Source organism: Eucalyptus grandis, chromosome 7, assembly GCF_016545825.1.
Source record: "Eucalyptus grandis isolate ANBG69807.140 chromosome 7, ASM1654582v1, whole genome shotgun sequence".
Taxonomy (NCBI): Eukaryota; Viridiplantae; Streptophyta; class Magnoliopsida; order Myrtales; family Myrtaceae; genus Eucalyptus; species Eucalyptus grandis.
The window spans coordinates 23,785,428-23,804,323 of NC_052618.1; the positions used below are offsets into that span (position 1 = coordinate 23,785,428).

An 18,896-nucleotide genomic window follows, 5' to 3' on the forward strand; every position below is an offset into this window, starting at 1 on the left:
CCGGGAGCTAAATTTGAATCGAGTTCAATTTCTTGATGTAAAAGTTTAATGTATTAAGATTAAGCTTATATGAAAAGTACTTACTGAATTATATCAAATATATATGTGATAATGGAAAGGAAACTAAGCTAAATATAATGCTAAAATCTAATAACCTAGTCAAGCCCTTTTTTCAAAACTTATTTCTAAATATTTTTTTTTGAATTTTTTAAAAAGGGATTTTTTTTTTTTTATTCCTAAAACGGTGACCCGAGCCAGCCCTGTTGGGCCTTGTCCGAATATGGGACTCGACTCTCGACTCACAAAGGCGCGGGCCTAATTTTTTAAAAAAGATAATTTTTTCTGTGGCCCGTGTCAGGATTGGGTTATACAATACAAGGACATGATGAAATGGGCCTATTTCAATTAAAACTTCACAAGCTCACATCTTGACATTTCCGCAATAGACCCCCTCTTTATAAGCCCGCGTTCCTTTAAAAACAAAACAGGCCTGCTTCAAGCCACGATGGCTTAAGCCTCCTTCTTTTTTTCTCTTACCAGCTACTGAACGAACCTTTGTCTCTTGGTCGCTGTCTTCTCCTCCGTCACTTTTTGCGCTCAACATCAGACATGCTCATAATTAATCCTTTTCTCGCCCAGAACCTCACCGAGTGACCTCCTGCTACATTGGGAACTCTCCTTGATTTCTATTTTAATGTCTCTTCCCTCAGTCATTAATGCCATGCGCCAACTGAACTTTCGACAATTGTAGTTTTAATAAAAGACCATGAGGGCTCGCACAGCAAGTTTCACGTTACAAACTCAACATGCGTCCAATTCAGAGTTGAAATGAATTCGTAACGCTAATGAGGAGGACATGAACTAACACGAACGACTAACATAGCAGGAGCACTACGGAGCTTATTGAGGGGTTTTCAGACAAGCAGTAAATCATGTTAGACATGGAAACATGAAAACAAGTTTGACATAAATCAGCAACGAGCGGAACAAATGGTTATATCACTAGAAGGTTACGACTAAGTGACCCAAAAACGAACGAGAGGGAGGTCCTCGGAAATATAGAGCCTCAAACACAACCCATACAATTCGGCAGCATGGAGGGCTCCCCCTTTTCCTACCTTGACAAGATGAAACCTGGCTAGATCTGCCTCATACATGGGACCCAGCTAACATGCCAAAAAAAAAAAAAAAAAAGGATATGTGCAGTGCAAGTCTCAAAACTTGGTAAGAAAGTACAATTGAATTCTAAAACTTACAAAAAAATATAATCAAGTTGTAAAATTTGTCAATTGGTACAATCGAGTTCTTTTGTTAATTTCATCTATTTGACTAACAGAAAATGCCAATGGCAGTAGGGACGTGTTGCCATTGCCCTTGGCTCTTTTTTTTTTTGTGCTTTTTAAATATTTATATTTATTTAATTTAATTAAGATTTTGGTTAAAAAATTAGAATTTAATCCAAAATGACATCGTTTTAGTTTTGTATTCCATGTTTTGGCCACATCATCACTACACAGTTTTCCATTGGTCTAAATTAACGGAATTAACAAAAGGACTTTGTTGTACCAATTTGGGAAGTTTTAAGATTTAATTGCACTTCTTATAAGTTTAAGGACTCAATTATACTTTTGTTATAAATTTTAGGACTTCTAGAACAAATATCCCTAAAAAAAATAGGAAAGTAAAAAATTCAAAAAGCAAAAAGAATAAAGAGTTGAGCTACTTCATTCGTGGAGAGCAGAGAGAGAGAGAGAGAGAGAGAGAGAGAGAGAGAAGAAGAAGAAGAAGAAGAAGAAGAAGAAAAAAGGGGCACAGCTTTATAATCTTGATTCGAAGGCCAAACATTATCAGAATTGGCTCAAATTTCAATATATTATTCGCGAGACCGAAGACTACGAGTTGATTGAGAACTTTCTTTGAAATCTCCAATTGCAAATGGGGTTTTTTTTTAATGCTGTTTTATTATTGATATTGAGCCTTTAGTATGTGACTAGAGAAGAACATTTTGTGTATCCTACTGTTCTTGATGATTAGTGGAAGCTTTTTGATGGTCCATGATTTTTCCAGCATTGAGTTTTCCATGTAAAATATAGGTATTTTTGTTGGTTTTGTCTCATAATCATTTCGATACTAAATTTACATATTATGAGGTTGTATTGTTGGAGTTCAATCGATTTGTTTGGGGGGGAGATATTGATCCTAGATTGGATTGGTTTTTGGTGAATTGTTGCCCGATTTTTCCCAATGAAGTGGTATCAAAGCTAGGTGGAGATTCTATTGTTAAATGGAGGAAACTAGCTACACAATGATTAAGTTAAAAGCCTCAAATTTCACCATTGGAAGCCTCGCATGGTAGATAATTTATATGGTAAATATTTGTCTAATCCCATTATGGGGATGACGTTACAGGAGACAAGGAAGACAAAGAATGATAGCAAATAAATTGAAAAATTATTATATTTATTTGGCAATAGATTGACGATAGTGTGTTTCATTATGTTGCTCAAGAAACAAAAGTGGATATTTTGTAGAAGAAATTACAAGATTTTTATGAGAGAGAAACCTCACAAAATAAAGCTTTTCTAGTAAAAAAAAACTTGTGAATTTGAGATATAAGGATGGACGAAGCATATCGGAACACTTGAGTGATTTTCAAGATTTGGTAAAATTAATTGACGAATCTTGAGATTAACCCAATGAGTTGCAATTATGTCTATTGCTTGGTATTTATTTGTAAAATTCCAAATTTTGAATGAACGTGTTGAATAAATAGTATAATGATAAGAAAATACATCATCCCATAGAGATTGATGATATAAACCAATTAAATACTGAAAATGGACTAACTCTAAAATTTATCTAATAGATCAAAATAATAAATTAAAATTGACAATCTTAAAGGAAAAATTTCTGAACTAAATGTAGTAAATTAGTCAAATAAATATGTTAGAGCATATGGTCTCTCCATAACCACTAGATATGAATTTCATATTACTACGCCTACAAGAACGATATTAAATATGTGATAGCGGAAATTCCTACTTTATTTATTATCGTATCTTTAGGTATAGCAAGCCTACTCATTTTATCAATCCACTACATCTTTATGTGAATTTAAATAAACATAAGTGCATTAAAATTTGTGAATATTCTCGATTTACAATGAATCTTTTGGACCACTCCATCATTGAAAATTACGCAAATAACACGATATATCTCTATCCATGTTTAATTAATGGTTATATATATATATATATATATATATATATATATATATATATATTATAAGGAGTAACTACATATTATCATTTCTTATTCTCAAACATGCATATTAGATCATTTTAATGGTGGCCAGTCATTTAAAAGCATTAAGCACAATAATATACAACTCGTATGAATAAAATCACTTGCAAAACATAAAAATCATGAAATTGATATTATCATGGTTAGGTTACATCGTAATCCTAACAAAATAAAATTAGAACATAATAGAAGAACAAACGTAAATTATAAATTACAAAAAATATAAATAATCCCAATATCTTGAATCAAAGAACAATAATTTTGTTACCACTTTTATCTTTTCTTCAAAATACTTGGAAAACTTCTAGAACAACGAAAAATGATCTAAAAAATAAAAACCTAACTGTCTCTCCAAGCTCTCAATGTTATCCTATTTATAGGATATATCCAAGACTCCTAACATAAGGCAATTGCTTATTTTTTGCATAAAATTAGGGAATAAATCACATATTCCTTGATTTGATATCTACATTCCAAAGCTCCCTAAGTTGAATTCCCGAATCACGAAATCTTCCTTTCCTTCTTTTTGCCATTTTTTGTTTTTTTTTCTCCATATCTCATTGTGTTGTATAAATAAGGAGAATCTGAATAACTAGAAAGAAATCCAAATATTTTCTCACAGATATTGTATTATTTTTTGCCTACAATAGGTAAAATAACTTTAATTTTATGGAGTTGTTACTATTCTCCTTGTTTGTTGGGAAACCTTGATTATGGCTTTAAGCAATTCGACTCTTTTCGATGTGTTTTTTATGAGCATAATTAAAGGAAGCCTATTAAATGAAGAATCAGGGAGAAAAATACTTGAATCATCCTTCTACATCTAAGGCTCTTATCATAGAAAATATGATGACTGTCAATTAAGAAAGTTTATGAGTAACGCTAATAGGGGTAAGCCAAGAGGAAGGTCAAAATCAAGGTTGGGAAAGAGTGTGGAGTGTATAATTATGGCAAAATAAAACCTTATGCCAAAGAGTCTTGGTTGCCAAAGAGAGATAAATTTCATGATAAAAATGAAAATTGAAAGAAAAAAAGAAACATGTTATAATAGCAGTTGCATCTAATGGCAATATTGTGTGTATTTATGATGGTGTTTTTATAAACCTTATATATCAGGACTTAGGTTACTCTCATTACACAAGTGGATATAACATGCAATGAATCTTGAATTTTTTTTTTTTAAGAAACTTTTGTTTAGTGGAAAACACATCATTTGAAAAACATAATGATCGCCTGAATCACTTATAAAAATGAATAAACAAAAAATATGTTCACTGTTCACTGAAACATTTAGATATAAATTATTGTTGAAAGTGAAAATATTTTTTATTAACTAATTATTGCAAATAATGCAAGTGATTATTTTTTTAAAATGCTTTTCAAATTATTCATTCTTTGAGAAATAAATGGAGCTTTAATGAGATAAAGTTTGTTCGGTTATTACTTTAGTAGTAACATGATGTTCTTGGGCTTGACAATAGGATGGTTATTAAATTTATGAAGGTTTTGTTTGTCCACTGATTTTTTACTTCTTTAGAAATTTAAGAGTTTTAAACTTTGTTGATACGTGGGGGCAAATTGAAATGAAAATATTTACAATTGACTTAGCATGCGTATCTTGTGAGGATTTTAATGGGCAAAATGATATTTTTCGAGCTAAAATAACTTATTTTTATTGGTTTCGGAATACGAAGAGTGGGGGGAAGAGCCTGCCCCCATAGTTTCAGCCCTGACCTCGGAGGCTGGAAAGCGACGGACAGCGCGTGCGTGCTCGAAGTCCCAGAAGAACACGGCAACTGCTTGCAACCGAGGGTAAAGGAATTACCCTGCGGTGAAGAGCACCGAGTGTCTAATTGTCCAATTTTTAGTGGCATCGGAATATGAAAGCGAAGGGCAAGAGCCTGCCCCGACAGGTTTGACGCTGACCTTGGTGCTCTTTGTCTGCGAGGTGTCCTTTTTTCTGACATGATGACGTTTTAATTTTTCTTTGGCGTCGTACTACTTTTCATTTCTTTCATATCCGAGTCTCCCTCTCTCTACCTCATCTCTGTCCCTCTGGTTCTCCTACACTTTCCATGCAAATTCCGATGATGTCGGCAGGATTGGACCTTGCAAATGTGAAGTTTCCCTTATCAGTGCTTTGTAGCTTGGTTTATCCGAGAAGGCGATGAGCTGAAGGGACACCTTTGCTTCTGGGATGACAGCGGCAGTGACACTTGCGACGGCGGCAGCAGTAATAGACCCGAGGAGTACAGCGACCTCGAGGAGAAGCGGGACAGCGATGGTTGGGGGTGATCGATAGACGATAGTTTAGTAGGCCATTTGGTTTCCATTAGTGTGATCCACGACGGTCTCTTTTTGGTGTAGGTCGCAAGGATGGGTGGAAGCGACTGGTGCATATGATCACCGTTGTTAATATGTGGGAACGGGTATCTTTTTGGAGTACTCCCAGGGTTAGGATTAGTTGTCTTTTGTTGTAATTCACCCAAGTATGTTAATAAGGCTAGTGAAATGGAAGCCAACCCTCCTTAGTCATACCTTGATTGAGTTTTGTCTCGCATTATTCATGTTATACATGCTTCCATGCATAAGAACAAGTCAAGACTATTATGTTCATGTTAGTAGAGTGGTGTATCTGGGGCACCACAACTCACATGTGAATAATATGAAATTGAACATTTTCCTTCCTTTTCTCTTTGGTCAGCGCATGCGTGATGTATGCGCCATACTGATCTATCACTTTTGAATTGACAACCCACTAATCATTCTTTATCCCGAGAAAAAAATAGAATAAATGTCCCGCACTGTTTATTCACAAAGTAAAAGATGGAAAATATAAAGAAATTGAGGAATTGAAGGGTAGTGGACGGTTGGCGGCACGCGCTTTCGAGAGGTTGGAATTTTTTGTGATTGCTTCACTTAAAGATATCTTTATATTTGCACTCATTCAAATATAGACAGTCACCAATTAGGTTATGATTATAACACACGCACAGATATTCTCAAAATAAACAATCAAGATTATGACCAGAATCTAGAGCTTTAGATATGGGAGGTGCGAAATGTAAAATATGGGGAAATGTAGAATAAACAATTATTTGTCTTATCTCAAGGAGGACACTTGTCAAAGTGGTGGGTGAGGGGACATCCCCTTCATCCTCGATTGCATACATTAAATATCTTAATTCACAACTTTTTATTGTGGTATTTATCAAGTTTTAATGCATCTAATAATTAGTCACATGCATTAAATCTCTTAATTCACAACTTAGCCTTGTTATTCGAGACCTTTGCCAAATCTTGGGTTGTCAATAGTGTATGCATCTTGACACTCCCCAATCCAAAGTTGTCCTTGTTGTTGAAATTACCACTTTCTACTATCGCTATAAATATAATTGCAACAACAAAATTTCTAGACAGAAATCAAACATGCAAAAACCCCAAATCGAAATTCAAAAACCCTTTCTATTGGCTCTAGTACCTTTACAATGGGAGTTCACCAAGAGGGAGTCTTAATTTTGAGCCTGTCCACATCTTTAGGTAGACTCATTTTCACTCAAAAGCTTAAGTGAATGAGTTATAGGTCAATTAAATGCAAATCACATCAATTCTCCAAAAGGAAAATTTTCTAATACAACCCATGCATGAAATATGAGCAAAATGTACCTTTTCTTCCCTTTCCTCTTCAATCTGTGCATGCATGATGCATGTTCCATATTAATCTATCACTTATCAATAACAATCTACAAATCATTCTTTATCAATAAAAGAAAGAAAAAAAGAAATGGCCCACTAATTGTTTATTCACAAAGTAAAAGATGGAAAGTGTAAAGAAACTGAGGAATTGCAAGGTAGTGGACGGCAGGTGGCACGCACTTTCGAGAGGTTGGAAATTCTTTGTGATGGCTTCAATTAAAGCTATCATTATCTTTGTACTAATTTAAATATATGGTGTTGAAAGTGAAGTACCCACCAATCACCAATGAGGTTATGATTAGAACACATGTTCAATATATTCTCAAATTACACCATCATGACCAAAATCTGAAGCTTTAGATATGGAAGGTGTGCATGTAAAATATGGGGAAAAGTAGAATAAACAAAAATTTGTCTTGTCTTGAGGAGGACACTAATCAACGTGGTCGGCCATGGAGGCATCCTTTTCATCCTTGATGAGGGTGAGAAATGCCTCATCCTCATCTAATTTACATGTGTGATGATTTTGTCTATCATTGGATTTAATTCATGTGCTCTCTCAAGTTTTGTTCGCAAGGGAATGTTAGAAAAGTGTAGAAACATGGAGTTAGAAAAGTAGTTAAACGCAAAGGAAGCCATTTGCTTGACGCCAATAGATGATAAAAAAGAACGAGTACACATTTTTTTATTTTAAAAATGAAATTAAACTAGTAGCTAACAAGAGGATACATGATTTTCGAAAAATTATCTTAGTAATTTCATGTTTTCTTTTAAGTCAATTTCTTCCCCTGATATTGAAAGAAAGGTGTGGGATATTCGAGTGTTTTCTACAAAGGAAAAAAAAATGTCTTTTATTCTAATGGAGGATAATCAGATCTACCATGAATTAGTTAATAACACATGGGACATGTGTGTAAATAAATCAACTCAAAAGCACAAAGGAAGGCTCGTGGTGAAAGGTCACTTGCAATAATTTGGTATCGACTATACTGAAATTTTTGCTCGTGTCCCTAGTCTCGACACTATTATTGCTTTCATAGTCTTAGCAACACAAAAGAAATGGAAGACTATCACCTAGATAAAAAGTCAGCATTCTTAAATGAATATCTTTAAACAAATATATAAATGAATATCTTCAAAAAGAAATATATGTGGATAATCACTGGGCTATATCGCCAAAGGCAAAAGAGAAAAGGTCATAAGGCTCCAAAGCACTCTATACGGGTCCGATTGATGAATACTTCACTAAGCCAAATTCATTTTGGAGCTACCGAAAAAATTCTAAAGTATTTACGAGGAACAAAAGAATATTGCATTTGTTTATCGCCCAAGTGGACAAGCTAAGCTCCTTAGTTACAACAATGATGACTAGATAGACTTGGTTGATGATAGAAGGAGTACTACCAGTTATGCATTCTCACTAGCTTGTGTAATATTCTCATGGGCATCCAAGAAGCAAGACTCAATAACATACAAAAGCTGGGAACCTCTCGGTCGCTAGCACCACTAGTTAAGCATTATGGCTTCCAAAAATACTAGAAAGCATCATAGAAGTATTGACATGACCTACTATAATAATTTGCAACAACAGGTTTGTGATCGCTATATCTAAAAATCAAGTTTTTCACGAAAGAACTAAACTTATCGGTATCAAATAACACTTCAATTGAGAAGTGCAAAGTAATTGAGCTCAAATATTAGAAAATTGATTATCAAGTTGTTGACATGTTTAATTAAGTGTTACCACGAGCTAAGTTCAAGATATTGTTAAGCATGGTCAGAGGATTGTAAAAATTGATTAAGGAGTGTTGAAATCATGATCTAGAAAAGCTTGGATTCTACTAATATCTAATCTAATAGTTGTTGAAGTTTGTGATGACTTCTAGTACTAGTAACAATTGAATTTTGTGGATGTTGTTTTGCCAAAAAAATGTGGAGATATTCTGCATGTGTTGAGTTGGTTACTAAGCTATAAGCAAGGGGTGATGTTCGGATGAGTAAGTAGTTGACCAACCAATTAAGAAAAGCTCATCTACTCATGTTATCATAAAAGCAAGCAATCGAACAATAAAATAGATAGAATAAGAAAATATATCACTAGATTTACATGGTTTGATCGAAGTGACCTACGTCCGTGGAAAGAATAGTGACAAATTCTACTATAGATCAAGTGATATAACATATATTACAATCACACCGAGTTATTCATATTGTACCCATTAATTCACACAGCATTTAGCCTCACAATTCCTCATGAAATAATCTTTTAATCTTACAAAAGAAATAAACACGAATTCTTAACACAAGAATTTAATTGACTGGAACACTTATGTATCCTCACCAGGATGCAATCACCACAAAACTCACGATGACAATTGCCTTTGCACATCAACAATGCTCCCGCAAGAGCCATATATATCGTTTGTCCTCTGCTTGAAGAAGTACAACATTTGATCGTCAAAGATAGCTACGCGTAATAGAGAAACAAATAAAATTAAAGTGGGATTCAGTCGACAAAGTCCGGTCATCTTGGACTTTCCTCTTCACTTTTCCTTTGAACGACTCCAAAACTAACACGATTTCCGTATATTTCCCTAGCACAGTAGATTTCCTTTTTCTTTATTTATTAATTTCTAAAATGTATATTTTCTTTTCAAACTCAAACTTAAGATATAAGTTTAACACATGTAATACACAAACAGTCTAATACTGTCTCCTCCCCTCCCTCCCCCCAAAAGCACATAAACATCGAAAACTAACAAGGGTAACGACGATGGGACAAATTGAGGAGCCAAGCAATAATTGCTGAACAGCTAATCTTATGTTATAAAACTTTCGGATTCCTGATTTAGGATAATCTTGTTTTCTTGAAACTACTTACTTTCTTAGGTTGTTATAAAAAAATCACATGCAACACAAAGCGAGATGAAAACACTTGTGTCAATCTCGTTGAGGCAGATGATATGAGAATGAATGAACGGAATTATACATAAACTAATTATGAAGTTACTCTCAGAATAGTCACATAACCGTGCCCAAAGGTCAATTTGGATCAATCTTGGAATCTTTTCTTGCCATGGGATTATCAGTTAGCTCTATGAATGTTCAGGTCACCGCTTGGGGAACAATCACGTATAGGTTTCTACTCCTAATCAAAGACTTGGGAGCTTCCCTGACCTGCCGCATACTAATTTTCGAGCAGCTCCAGTCTGAAATTTGGCCCCAGTGCGTTGGTGGGAGAATTCCAGTTTTTGGCAAGACACATCACAATTTAAGTTTTTGACGAAAGTGCACTCGACAAGGTTAGAGGTCCTCGGCAGCCGGACAAGATGAGGTCAGAGATCTTTTGAAGATAAGTTGATCCGTGATGGTTTAGTCACTCAATATGCAAATCACGTTTATAACGCCATGAACACCGAAATCACTGTGCGGTATTATGATTTGAAGATATGAAAGGACACTTCGAAGACTCTATAACATCGTTTATTCCAATACCAGAGACTTCATATCAGACCATTCTGGTTTGCTCTCCTTACAAAAACCTTCCCATTAGCTTTTGCCAAATTCAATCTCTGTTTTCTCCGATCTCAAGTTCAGAGAGAGAGAGAGAGAGAGAGAGATGGGGAGTTTGGGAGTGATTTTGAAGCATCCGGATGAACTCTACCATCTGCTGAAGCTGAAGATGGAGGCGAGGAATGCCGAGAAGCAGATCCCTCAGCAACCTCATTGGCGATTCGGCTACTCCATGCTCCGCAAGTTCTCCAAGACATTCGCTTTCGTCATCGAACAACTCCCCACTGAGCTTCGCGATGCGGTAAGCGTGCTTTTTGATTTCAAAATTCTTTTTATAATATTTAAATATTAAAGCACACCTTTATATAATGATTTAAGCTTTTAAAATAATTGGGGATGGTCTTATAAAATCTAACACGTTATCACAGCATCCTAAGTTTTAGGCCCAAACTTTTACTTCATTTAATTTAGTTGCTTAACAAAAATGTACCAAAAGCCAATTGTCCAAATGCTGTTTGTTTTGAACAAATGCTCTGTAAGTTAAATTATTTTATATAGATACAAAATCATTTTCCCAAAACTTTTTCAAACGCACCAAGTTGTTGTGCCTGTTGCCAGAAACAGCAGGCACGGCAACTTCGATAAAGCTGAGGATCAATGTCTTATGCGAAGATTAATTCATTACTCTCACAACATTACCTGAAAACTTCCCCATAATTTACTCGAAAAGACTAGACAACAGAATCGATCAAATTAAAGCGTTATGCTCGTTTAGGTTGGATGCAAGTAGCTTGATATTTATAGAGGACAACCCAGAGGAGATTAATTATGTTAATGATGACGTAAAACCATTAAGATCTCAGTGGCTTTATGTGTGGCCTCAAAAAATCATCACCATGTTTTGATATGTGTCCCAATTCTACACTTCTAGCAACTCCTCATTTTTGTGATTCTTGCTCCACCATCATTTTCGTGGAGAACTATGATGATTTATAAACATGTCAGCCATATATATTTCAATAATTTTTTTGGAAGTTTCTTTATGAATATAGATCTCTTTGCCGTAATATCCACCATACTCTTGCAGTAAAGTTGTGTATAAAGTTGCCACAAATGTATGGCGGAATATATAATTTTTTGGGAAAGCTAAACTTATTGCAATTGTTTTAGTTCAGTTTTAAACCGTTTTTTTTTTTTATGTCAATTAGATTCTAAACTTTTAACATTTGTATTGATTCAGTCTATTTGACCTATTCGGCAGATCAACACTAACTTGAATGGTGGCCATCCTACATGGTGTGGCTAGTACCAACGTGAACAATTTTAAATATTTTTTTTCCTATTTTCCTTTTTTTTTTTTTTCCTTCCATTCTTTTTATTCCTTTGGCTAAGCACCAAGGGCTGGGCAAGGGAGTGTTCGCAAGATGGTTGGGTGAGGCATAGCTTTGCCAGCCCTCATCTTTGGCCAGTTGTCGATGGTTGGGTGAGGCATAGCTTTGCTAGCCCTCCATGCTTATGAAATTGTTCAAATAATTATCGTGATTGAAATCCTTTTACTTGGTGGGTTATTTTTGGTTGGGCATTTCCAATTAAGTTTTGTCGAGTTGGTAATATAGTCTTGTTGAGTCATGCATGCTCAAATAATATAATCTAGTAAGATGACAAGTCAATATGAATTTTTCAATTATTTAAATATTGTTGAGACATTGACACATGTATAAATTTTTTCTTCCTTTAAATGACAAGTCAATATGAATTTCTCAATTATGGAGAATGATATGGCTAATCTTACACACTTTTTTGATAAATCCACCTCAATTCATTTCCCCACGCACTTTTCTCTCTCATAAGTGTGAGTTCCCGTGAGCAATCCCTCCTCCTCCTCCTCCTCCTCCTCCATAGAAGATCACCTAGTCATTCAGAAAACAAAGAAAAGAAATTATCCAACAGCTAATTTTTGTAAAACATGACTAAAAGTATACGAGAATTTTTAAATTCACAAGAAAAAGAAACTATAATTAAAATGGATACAGGACGGTTAGGAGGTGCCACGTGACGACAACCTAAAACCCGACGTACAAATGTTCAACACGGAATTTACTGCTCAGCCCCAACTCCCTTTTTATAAGCGCCTCCTCCTGCAGGGAGGACCCGTCATGCGTCAATGGGAAAGTGCATATTATTAGCTAACCCATTAAAATTAGCTAATCAATTTTTTCTTGTACTACTGTTGAATCTGAGAAGTCAAAGAAAAGTGCTATAGGCACTTCAAATCGAAGTATGATCTCGAATGGAACTGCGTGATATTACCGCTAATGCCAATGCAATGGTCATCCATAGAATTATATGGTTATTTCTCGTTTTCTATTGATTCTTTCTCCTACCTCACTTCTGCTGTCTGCTAATCCAAATGCAAAGATGTAAACGAACTGTTGGATTAGTTAGTGCAAATGCCACTCACAGCCAACGCAAAGTCCAGTAGAAATTGTTAGATTTGTTTATCTCAATGTGCTTTTATCTCTTCAACTTTTCTTTTGCATTTTTGCAGGTGTGCATCCTCTATTTGGTCCTGCGAGCCCTTGATACAGTTGGTTTGTCCCATAACACTGCATTAGTTCTCTGTCTTTCATTTGCAAGATATTACCCTCGCTCCATTAGCACTTCTGGTTGGTTAAATTTGAGCCATCTATCCCCTGTATGTCGAATGTTTACCATAGCACAAACTCACTGGAGTTTCCTTTTTATGTTGATAACATTCATGAAAATATCTGTGTAGGTTCAAGCGAGTTCTTCACGTCTAAACTTGAGTGTCTTTGTCACCACTAACCATCATAAATGGAAGTGGAGTGTGCTATGCCCTAGTTATTAAGGCCCTGGTTGTTTTATCATGTAATAATGTTTTGGCTTATATTTAATCAGTTGAATAATCCATAGAAGATTCCGTTTCAAAATTAGTCCTTAATTCCTCTGCCTAGTTCTTGTTAGTATCACGTTGAATAATTGTTTCCAGCTCCATATTGACATTAGTATGTGATTTTGTGCTGAAATCTTGTTTCTTCTAATTCTCCCTTTCCAGAGGATGACACAAGCATACCTATTGAAGTCAAAGTGCCTATCCTGAAAGCTTTTCTTGAGCACGTGTTTGATAAGGAGTGGCATCTTTCATGTGAGTTAAACATGCTATCATGCTACCCTTTCTTTCCAGTTAAAGCTTTTGGTGATCTAAGACTGGTTTTCCCTGCATTTAAATTCTTGGTTCAGTATTCTTGTCCTTTCCCGACCTTTACATAAAATTCAGAGCGTGGGTTAGATATTTTGTCAAAAAACTTTGTTTGACTTGTCTCTCTTAATGTAACCTTGTAGAAATATGTCTGTGTGTATGTGTAAATAATTGACGTCCTTGACATTTTGCATTAAGCATGATCGTCAAAGCTACATGGAGATTCTATCTTTGACAGTATCTTGTAGCAATTATCCATTATTTGAAACCGACTTCAAATTGACCAAAATAATTTTCTATAACACTGCTATTTGAAGAACAAGATATATCAACAATATTTTGCCTCTACGTTATGATTCTACATGAGAACCTCTACAAATTGTCCCATCTCCATTCTTATTTGTGCACTCTTTTACTGACTTCTTTAAGAACCAACACTAAAGTAAGATAAACACTCTCTTGCTGTGATAAATTCTTGTGTTATTTCCAGCATATGAAGAAACTGGACGACCATGCATAGGGTAAACGATTGTCATTATATTTCTGATGTCAAGTTGGGAAACAAGGTGTTTCTTGGTTATTTAGATTCCACCATGCCACTGATTTTCTACAACTAGCAACTTTTGGGGCATGCACAACTTGGTTGGGAATGCTGCTTTAAGTTGCAACTGTTGTTATCTTGTAATTTTTATTATTGTTTAGTTATATTGCTGTCTTAGTTTACGGACAATCGTAAATGGTGCTTATCCAGAAGTCTGTGTTGGCTATACAAAGAAGTTGGAGCTGGGCACCGAACTATTTAGCTGCCCAGAATTCTATTGAGTTCACTGACTTGATTTTTTTATTGCCGTATTAAGGTGGTACAAAGAAGTGCAAGGTTTTAATGGACCAATTTCATCATGTTTCAACGGCTTTCCTGGAGCTTGGGAAAAGGTTACTAACTTGTGATTTCTTTATAATTATGATGTGAACAACTTTTGCGAGATCAGGATATTCTCTTCTTCAACCTGATCTTCTTAAGCCTCTCAACTTAACCATGTGTGTTTCCTTTACCAACATACCTAGCCATCATAGTTCTGCAACCATATTATCATTGTCTACCAAATGATCTTTCCAACCCATTGTTCACTTCCACTGAGAATGAAACTCAAAAGCAAACTTTCCTGCAATTAACCCAAAATTGTTTAACCGTTTCTATTGATTGATGTGCTGACAGCTTTTCCTTTATAAACTGTGGCTTTGTTTATACTTGCAGGTATCAAGAGGTAATTGAGGATATTACTAAAAGAATGGGAGTAGGAATGGCAAAATTTATTTGCAAAGAGGTTTGTGATCTTGTCATGTGACACTCCTGATATTTTCCAAGACCCTACCTTGATAAATAGCCAAGCCGAAGGAACTCTTACAGAGATTATAGTTTTTGGTTGTGTTTGGACTAGGTCAGTACATAGCTAGTGCATAAGCTTTTCATGAGGAGAATCCTTGCCTCCAATGGTTGAAAATGAATACGATATTTTTCAGTACCAGTAGAATGGCTGCCCATACAATGGCCAACGGGTAGCCCATCTGGCTGTTTACTATGACCATGGTGGAGTAAGGATTTGACCGTAGCTGTGTGGTTCTACTCCTTAAAGTTTTCACTCCCTCACCGAAAATGAATTCGTCTAGAAGTGTATCATTCAGCCTTAATGACCATTCTTCCATCTTCGAAGGTCCACACGCTTGCGAACTGATTATTGACTCCACTACGTGCCTTGTTTATGGTAACTGACCTGGCTGGATTGGAATGGATTTGACCAAATACTAATAAGAAAAGGATTTAAGAGCTGTAATATTCTTTTGCACAAAGCATTTCAAGGCTAGTTGTAGTCTTGCACCTTCTGGTTAAAATGCTTGTAGTGGAGATTAATCTGTTTAATAGGTTATTCCTACAAAGATTTCCACTAATTTTTCCTCATTGCAGGTGGAAACAGTTGACGATTACGATGAATATTGCCACTATGTGTCAGGACTTATAGGTTTAGGTCTGTCAAAGCTTTTCCATGCTTCTGGAGCTGAAGATTTGGCACCAGATTCTCTATCCAATTCAATGGCTTTGATTCTACAGGTACCTCAAAGACACTTAGTTTCATGTAGATGACCACATATTTCGAACTTCTAACATTGTTTTATGGATGTAAATATCAGAAACAAGACATTATTCGAGATTATTTGGAAGATATCAATGAAATTCCAATGTCACGCATGTTTTGGCCTCGTCAGATTTGGGGTAAATATGTAAACAAACTTGAGGTATGCCACTTCAACATGATTTGGGACTATTAAAGGCTTACATAGATTGTGTTTTAGCCCTTTTACCACATAAAATTGATTTTCCATCACTTACTTTGTAGATGAATTGTCAAGATATTATGCACCTATAATGCTGAATTTCGCACTGCATGCACATCCTTATTTTCTCTTTTCTGCAATTGGCCCTATCTACATAGGACTTGAAGTATGAGGAAAACTCAGTGAAGGCAGTACAATGTTTGAATGAGATGGTCACAAATGCTTTGACACATGTTGAAGACAGTTTGACATATATGTCCGCTTTAAGGGATCCTGCTATATTCCGGTTTTGGGCTATTTTTCAGGTACATTCTTCAAAACAAGAGTGTTTCTTATTCGTAAACAAGAGTTGTTGCCTTATATCTATCCTATATATATAAAAAATTGGAGATAGTCATCGATTTCAAAATTTTTCCTACATAAAACTTGCCTTAGAATTTTTCTCATGAGCATACTACAGGCCCAATCTCTGCATTACTTCCCCTGTCCCCGCTCTCTGACACATTTGCACGCGTGCGCAGCAGGTGTACAGCCACACAAGTTGTCCATTTCTCTCTCCTTGTGTACACATGTGTGCACAAGATTTGGTTTCACACATTGACTTTACAAAATTTCCCTATTATAATAAATTGTTTACATTTTTGAACTTACTCTTCATAATCTTAAGAATTTCTGTATGTGGTTCATTTGCTTTCATTGATGTTTAATGTTGATATTTTATTGTTAATGTCATTAATCTTTTGATTATCTGGGAGAAGCTCCTCTACCAACATTTTCTACTTTTTCTAGATAATGGCAATTGGAAATTTATCTTTATCCTACAACAATATTGAAGTTTTCAGAGGCGAAGTAAAGATCAGGCCAGGTAAAAAAATGATTTGCTGATATTTTCTTTCATCATTGAAATTAAAGCTATCCTAGACACTATGAAATAATTAGGCATACTGAAGAACTTGAATGGCACTAGGCATGAAAAACATAGTTTTATAGGATGAAATAATGGAGCATAATGAAGAACTAGATCGAGGCATGACGGAAATATAACTTGTCAGACTATCTCCATTCATCATTTACCAAGGCTGTTTCTATCCATGAGCCTTTGTACATTTGTTTATGTTAGTATTACCTTCGAGATAATAATTGCTGAGTTGTTCCATTTGTCTACCTATACTATTCAGGTCTTGCTGCTAAAGTTAGGGATCGCACAAGGACAATGGCTGATGTTTATGGTGCTTTCTATGATTTTTCTTGTATGATAAAGTCCAAGGTATGAGCGTCAAAAACTAGAGTGCACCATCTTTTATATGTGTATTTTAATTAATTCTTACTTGAAAATGTACTAGACCTTAGAACTTGCAAAATCTTCAGGGATTTGACGGGCTATACAACAAATTAGATTATATGTAAAGGCTAGCTAACTTGAATCCAAAATGGACTTGACAGTACTCCGTGCCTATGAAAAAAAAAAAAAAGTTCTATCTTCTGCAAAGATATTTTTGTATGAGGAACCACTTCTCCTTTAGTGGTAGCTTTAATAGCAGAAGGGATTATAACTTAAGTCTTAGAAGCATTGCAGATTCTCCCTTTTGCTTCCTAACTGTGGGGTGGAATATTCTTGATGATTTGTTTATCCAACTTTTAACTACAATAGTAGTTGATGCTTTTGTTCGTTGCCCTGCTTTTTCATCTACATGCTTTTCACACTATGATTTTTTAGACATATAGACTGAGACATTACTCACCAAATTATGCTTTTGGCTCCTGTAGGTTGACAAGGATGATTCTAATGCTACAAAAACATTGAGCATAATCGAGGGTATACAGAAGGCTTGCAGAGATTCTGGCCTCCTAAACAAAAGGTTCCCTCTCTCTCTCTCTCTCTCTCTCTCTCTCTCTCTCTCTCTCTCTCTCTCTCTCTCTCTCTCTCTCTCTCTCTCTCTCTCTCTCTCTCTGTGGAATGGATGTTGATTATCTACTTAAACAAACTTCCTTTCGTAAATTTTGATAGGAAATCTTACATCCTTGCAACTGAACCCACATATAGTTCTGTTCTGGTGAGTTTACAATCATTCATCTCACATTGTTTGGCTGGCTATGTGCTGAATAGTAACCCAAACAAAAGAGAGAACAATAGCTTACCACGATCTAAATTACAGGTTGCCTTTCTGCTCATGATATTGGTAATAGTTGTCGCTCATCTCTCCGCAAGCCAATTGAGTAACTAATGTGAGCTATTAGCACGATACGCCTGACCTAAGATTGTTCCAAACTTGTCTTATCAATGTCCAACAATTTTTATTCCGTTGTTTTTCCTTGTGCAGATGGCTTTGTGGGAAAACCAGCAAATGATGGAGATAGTGTCCCTACAGATGCATCTATTGTAGAATTATGCTTTTATATATGTTTGTATCTTGCTTTCCGATGTGTGCTGTTTATATATGTTTGAAGCATCCAAACATAATTGACGAACTCCTATTTTCAATTTTAAACTGTTTTTCTTCTAGAACATGTGATCCTGAGCCATCCAAATATTAATTTAAATCTACTCTTTCGGCTTCCTGTATTTCATAGGAAGCTAACGTAGTTTTGGTCTTTCTGAAGCTACTATACTTTTGCCCATTTACAATAAATTACTATGGAGCTAGGTGTTTGACATACAAAGTTTCTGTCTTTAGTGAATTGGCTTGGAATTCTATAGTAACATCTTCAAATATTTTCCTAACAATACTTTAGGTCGTGCAAAACAACTAACTCATATTAGAGGGATAAATACACTTAAAGTGCCAAAAATTGTGTATAACGCTCACTTTAGTGCAAAAAAATTTCACCGGCT

At 35.4% G+C, this 18,896-nt stretch overlaps 1 protein-coding gene across 3 annotated transcripts in view; it reads left to right on the top strand.

The window, feature by feature from the left end:
• The window catches only part of LOC104453100 (squalene synthase-like), a 28,681-nt gene extending 10,055 nt beyond the window's left edge, over positions 1–18,626 (top strand). Inside the window, exons 2-15 of one of the 3 annotated variants that reach the window (XM_010067613.3) lie at positions 10,595–10,813; positions 13,061–13,103; positions 13,589–13,678; positions 14,590–14,665; positions 14,988–15,057; positions 15,696–15,839; positions 15,920–16,024; positions 16,222–16,368; positions 16,853–16,928; positions 17,242–17,330; positions 17,831–17,922; positions 18,072–18,117; positions 18,220–18,289; positions 18,385–18,626. In XM_010067613.3, the coding sequence (XP_010065915.2) occupies positions 10,619–10,813; positions 13,061–13,103; positions 13,589–13,678; positions 14,590–14,665; positions 14,988–15,057; positions 15,696–15,839; positions 15,920–16,024; positions 16,222–16,368; positions 16,853–16,928; positions 17,242–17,330; positions 17,831–17,922; positions 18,072–18,117; positions 18,220–18,288 (1,242 nt within the window). In that variant the 5' untranslated portion in view covers positions 10,595–10,618 and the 3' untranslated portion in view covers position 18,289; positions 18,385–18,626. The remainder of the gene's footprint in view (positions 1–10,594; positions 10,814–13,060; positions 13,104–13,588; positions 13,679–14,589; positions 14,666–14,987; positions 15,058–15,695; positions 15,840–15,919; positions 16,025–16,221; positions 16,369–16,852; positions 16,929–17,241; positions 17,331–17,830; positions 17,923–18,071; positions 18,118–18,219; positions 18,290–18,384) is intronic. The other 2 variants (XM_018876849.2, XM_018876850.2) reach the window with 2 other exon arrangements.
• The last annotated feature ends 270 nt before the right edge of the window (positions 18,627–18,896 follow it).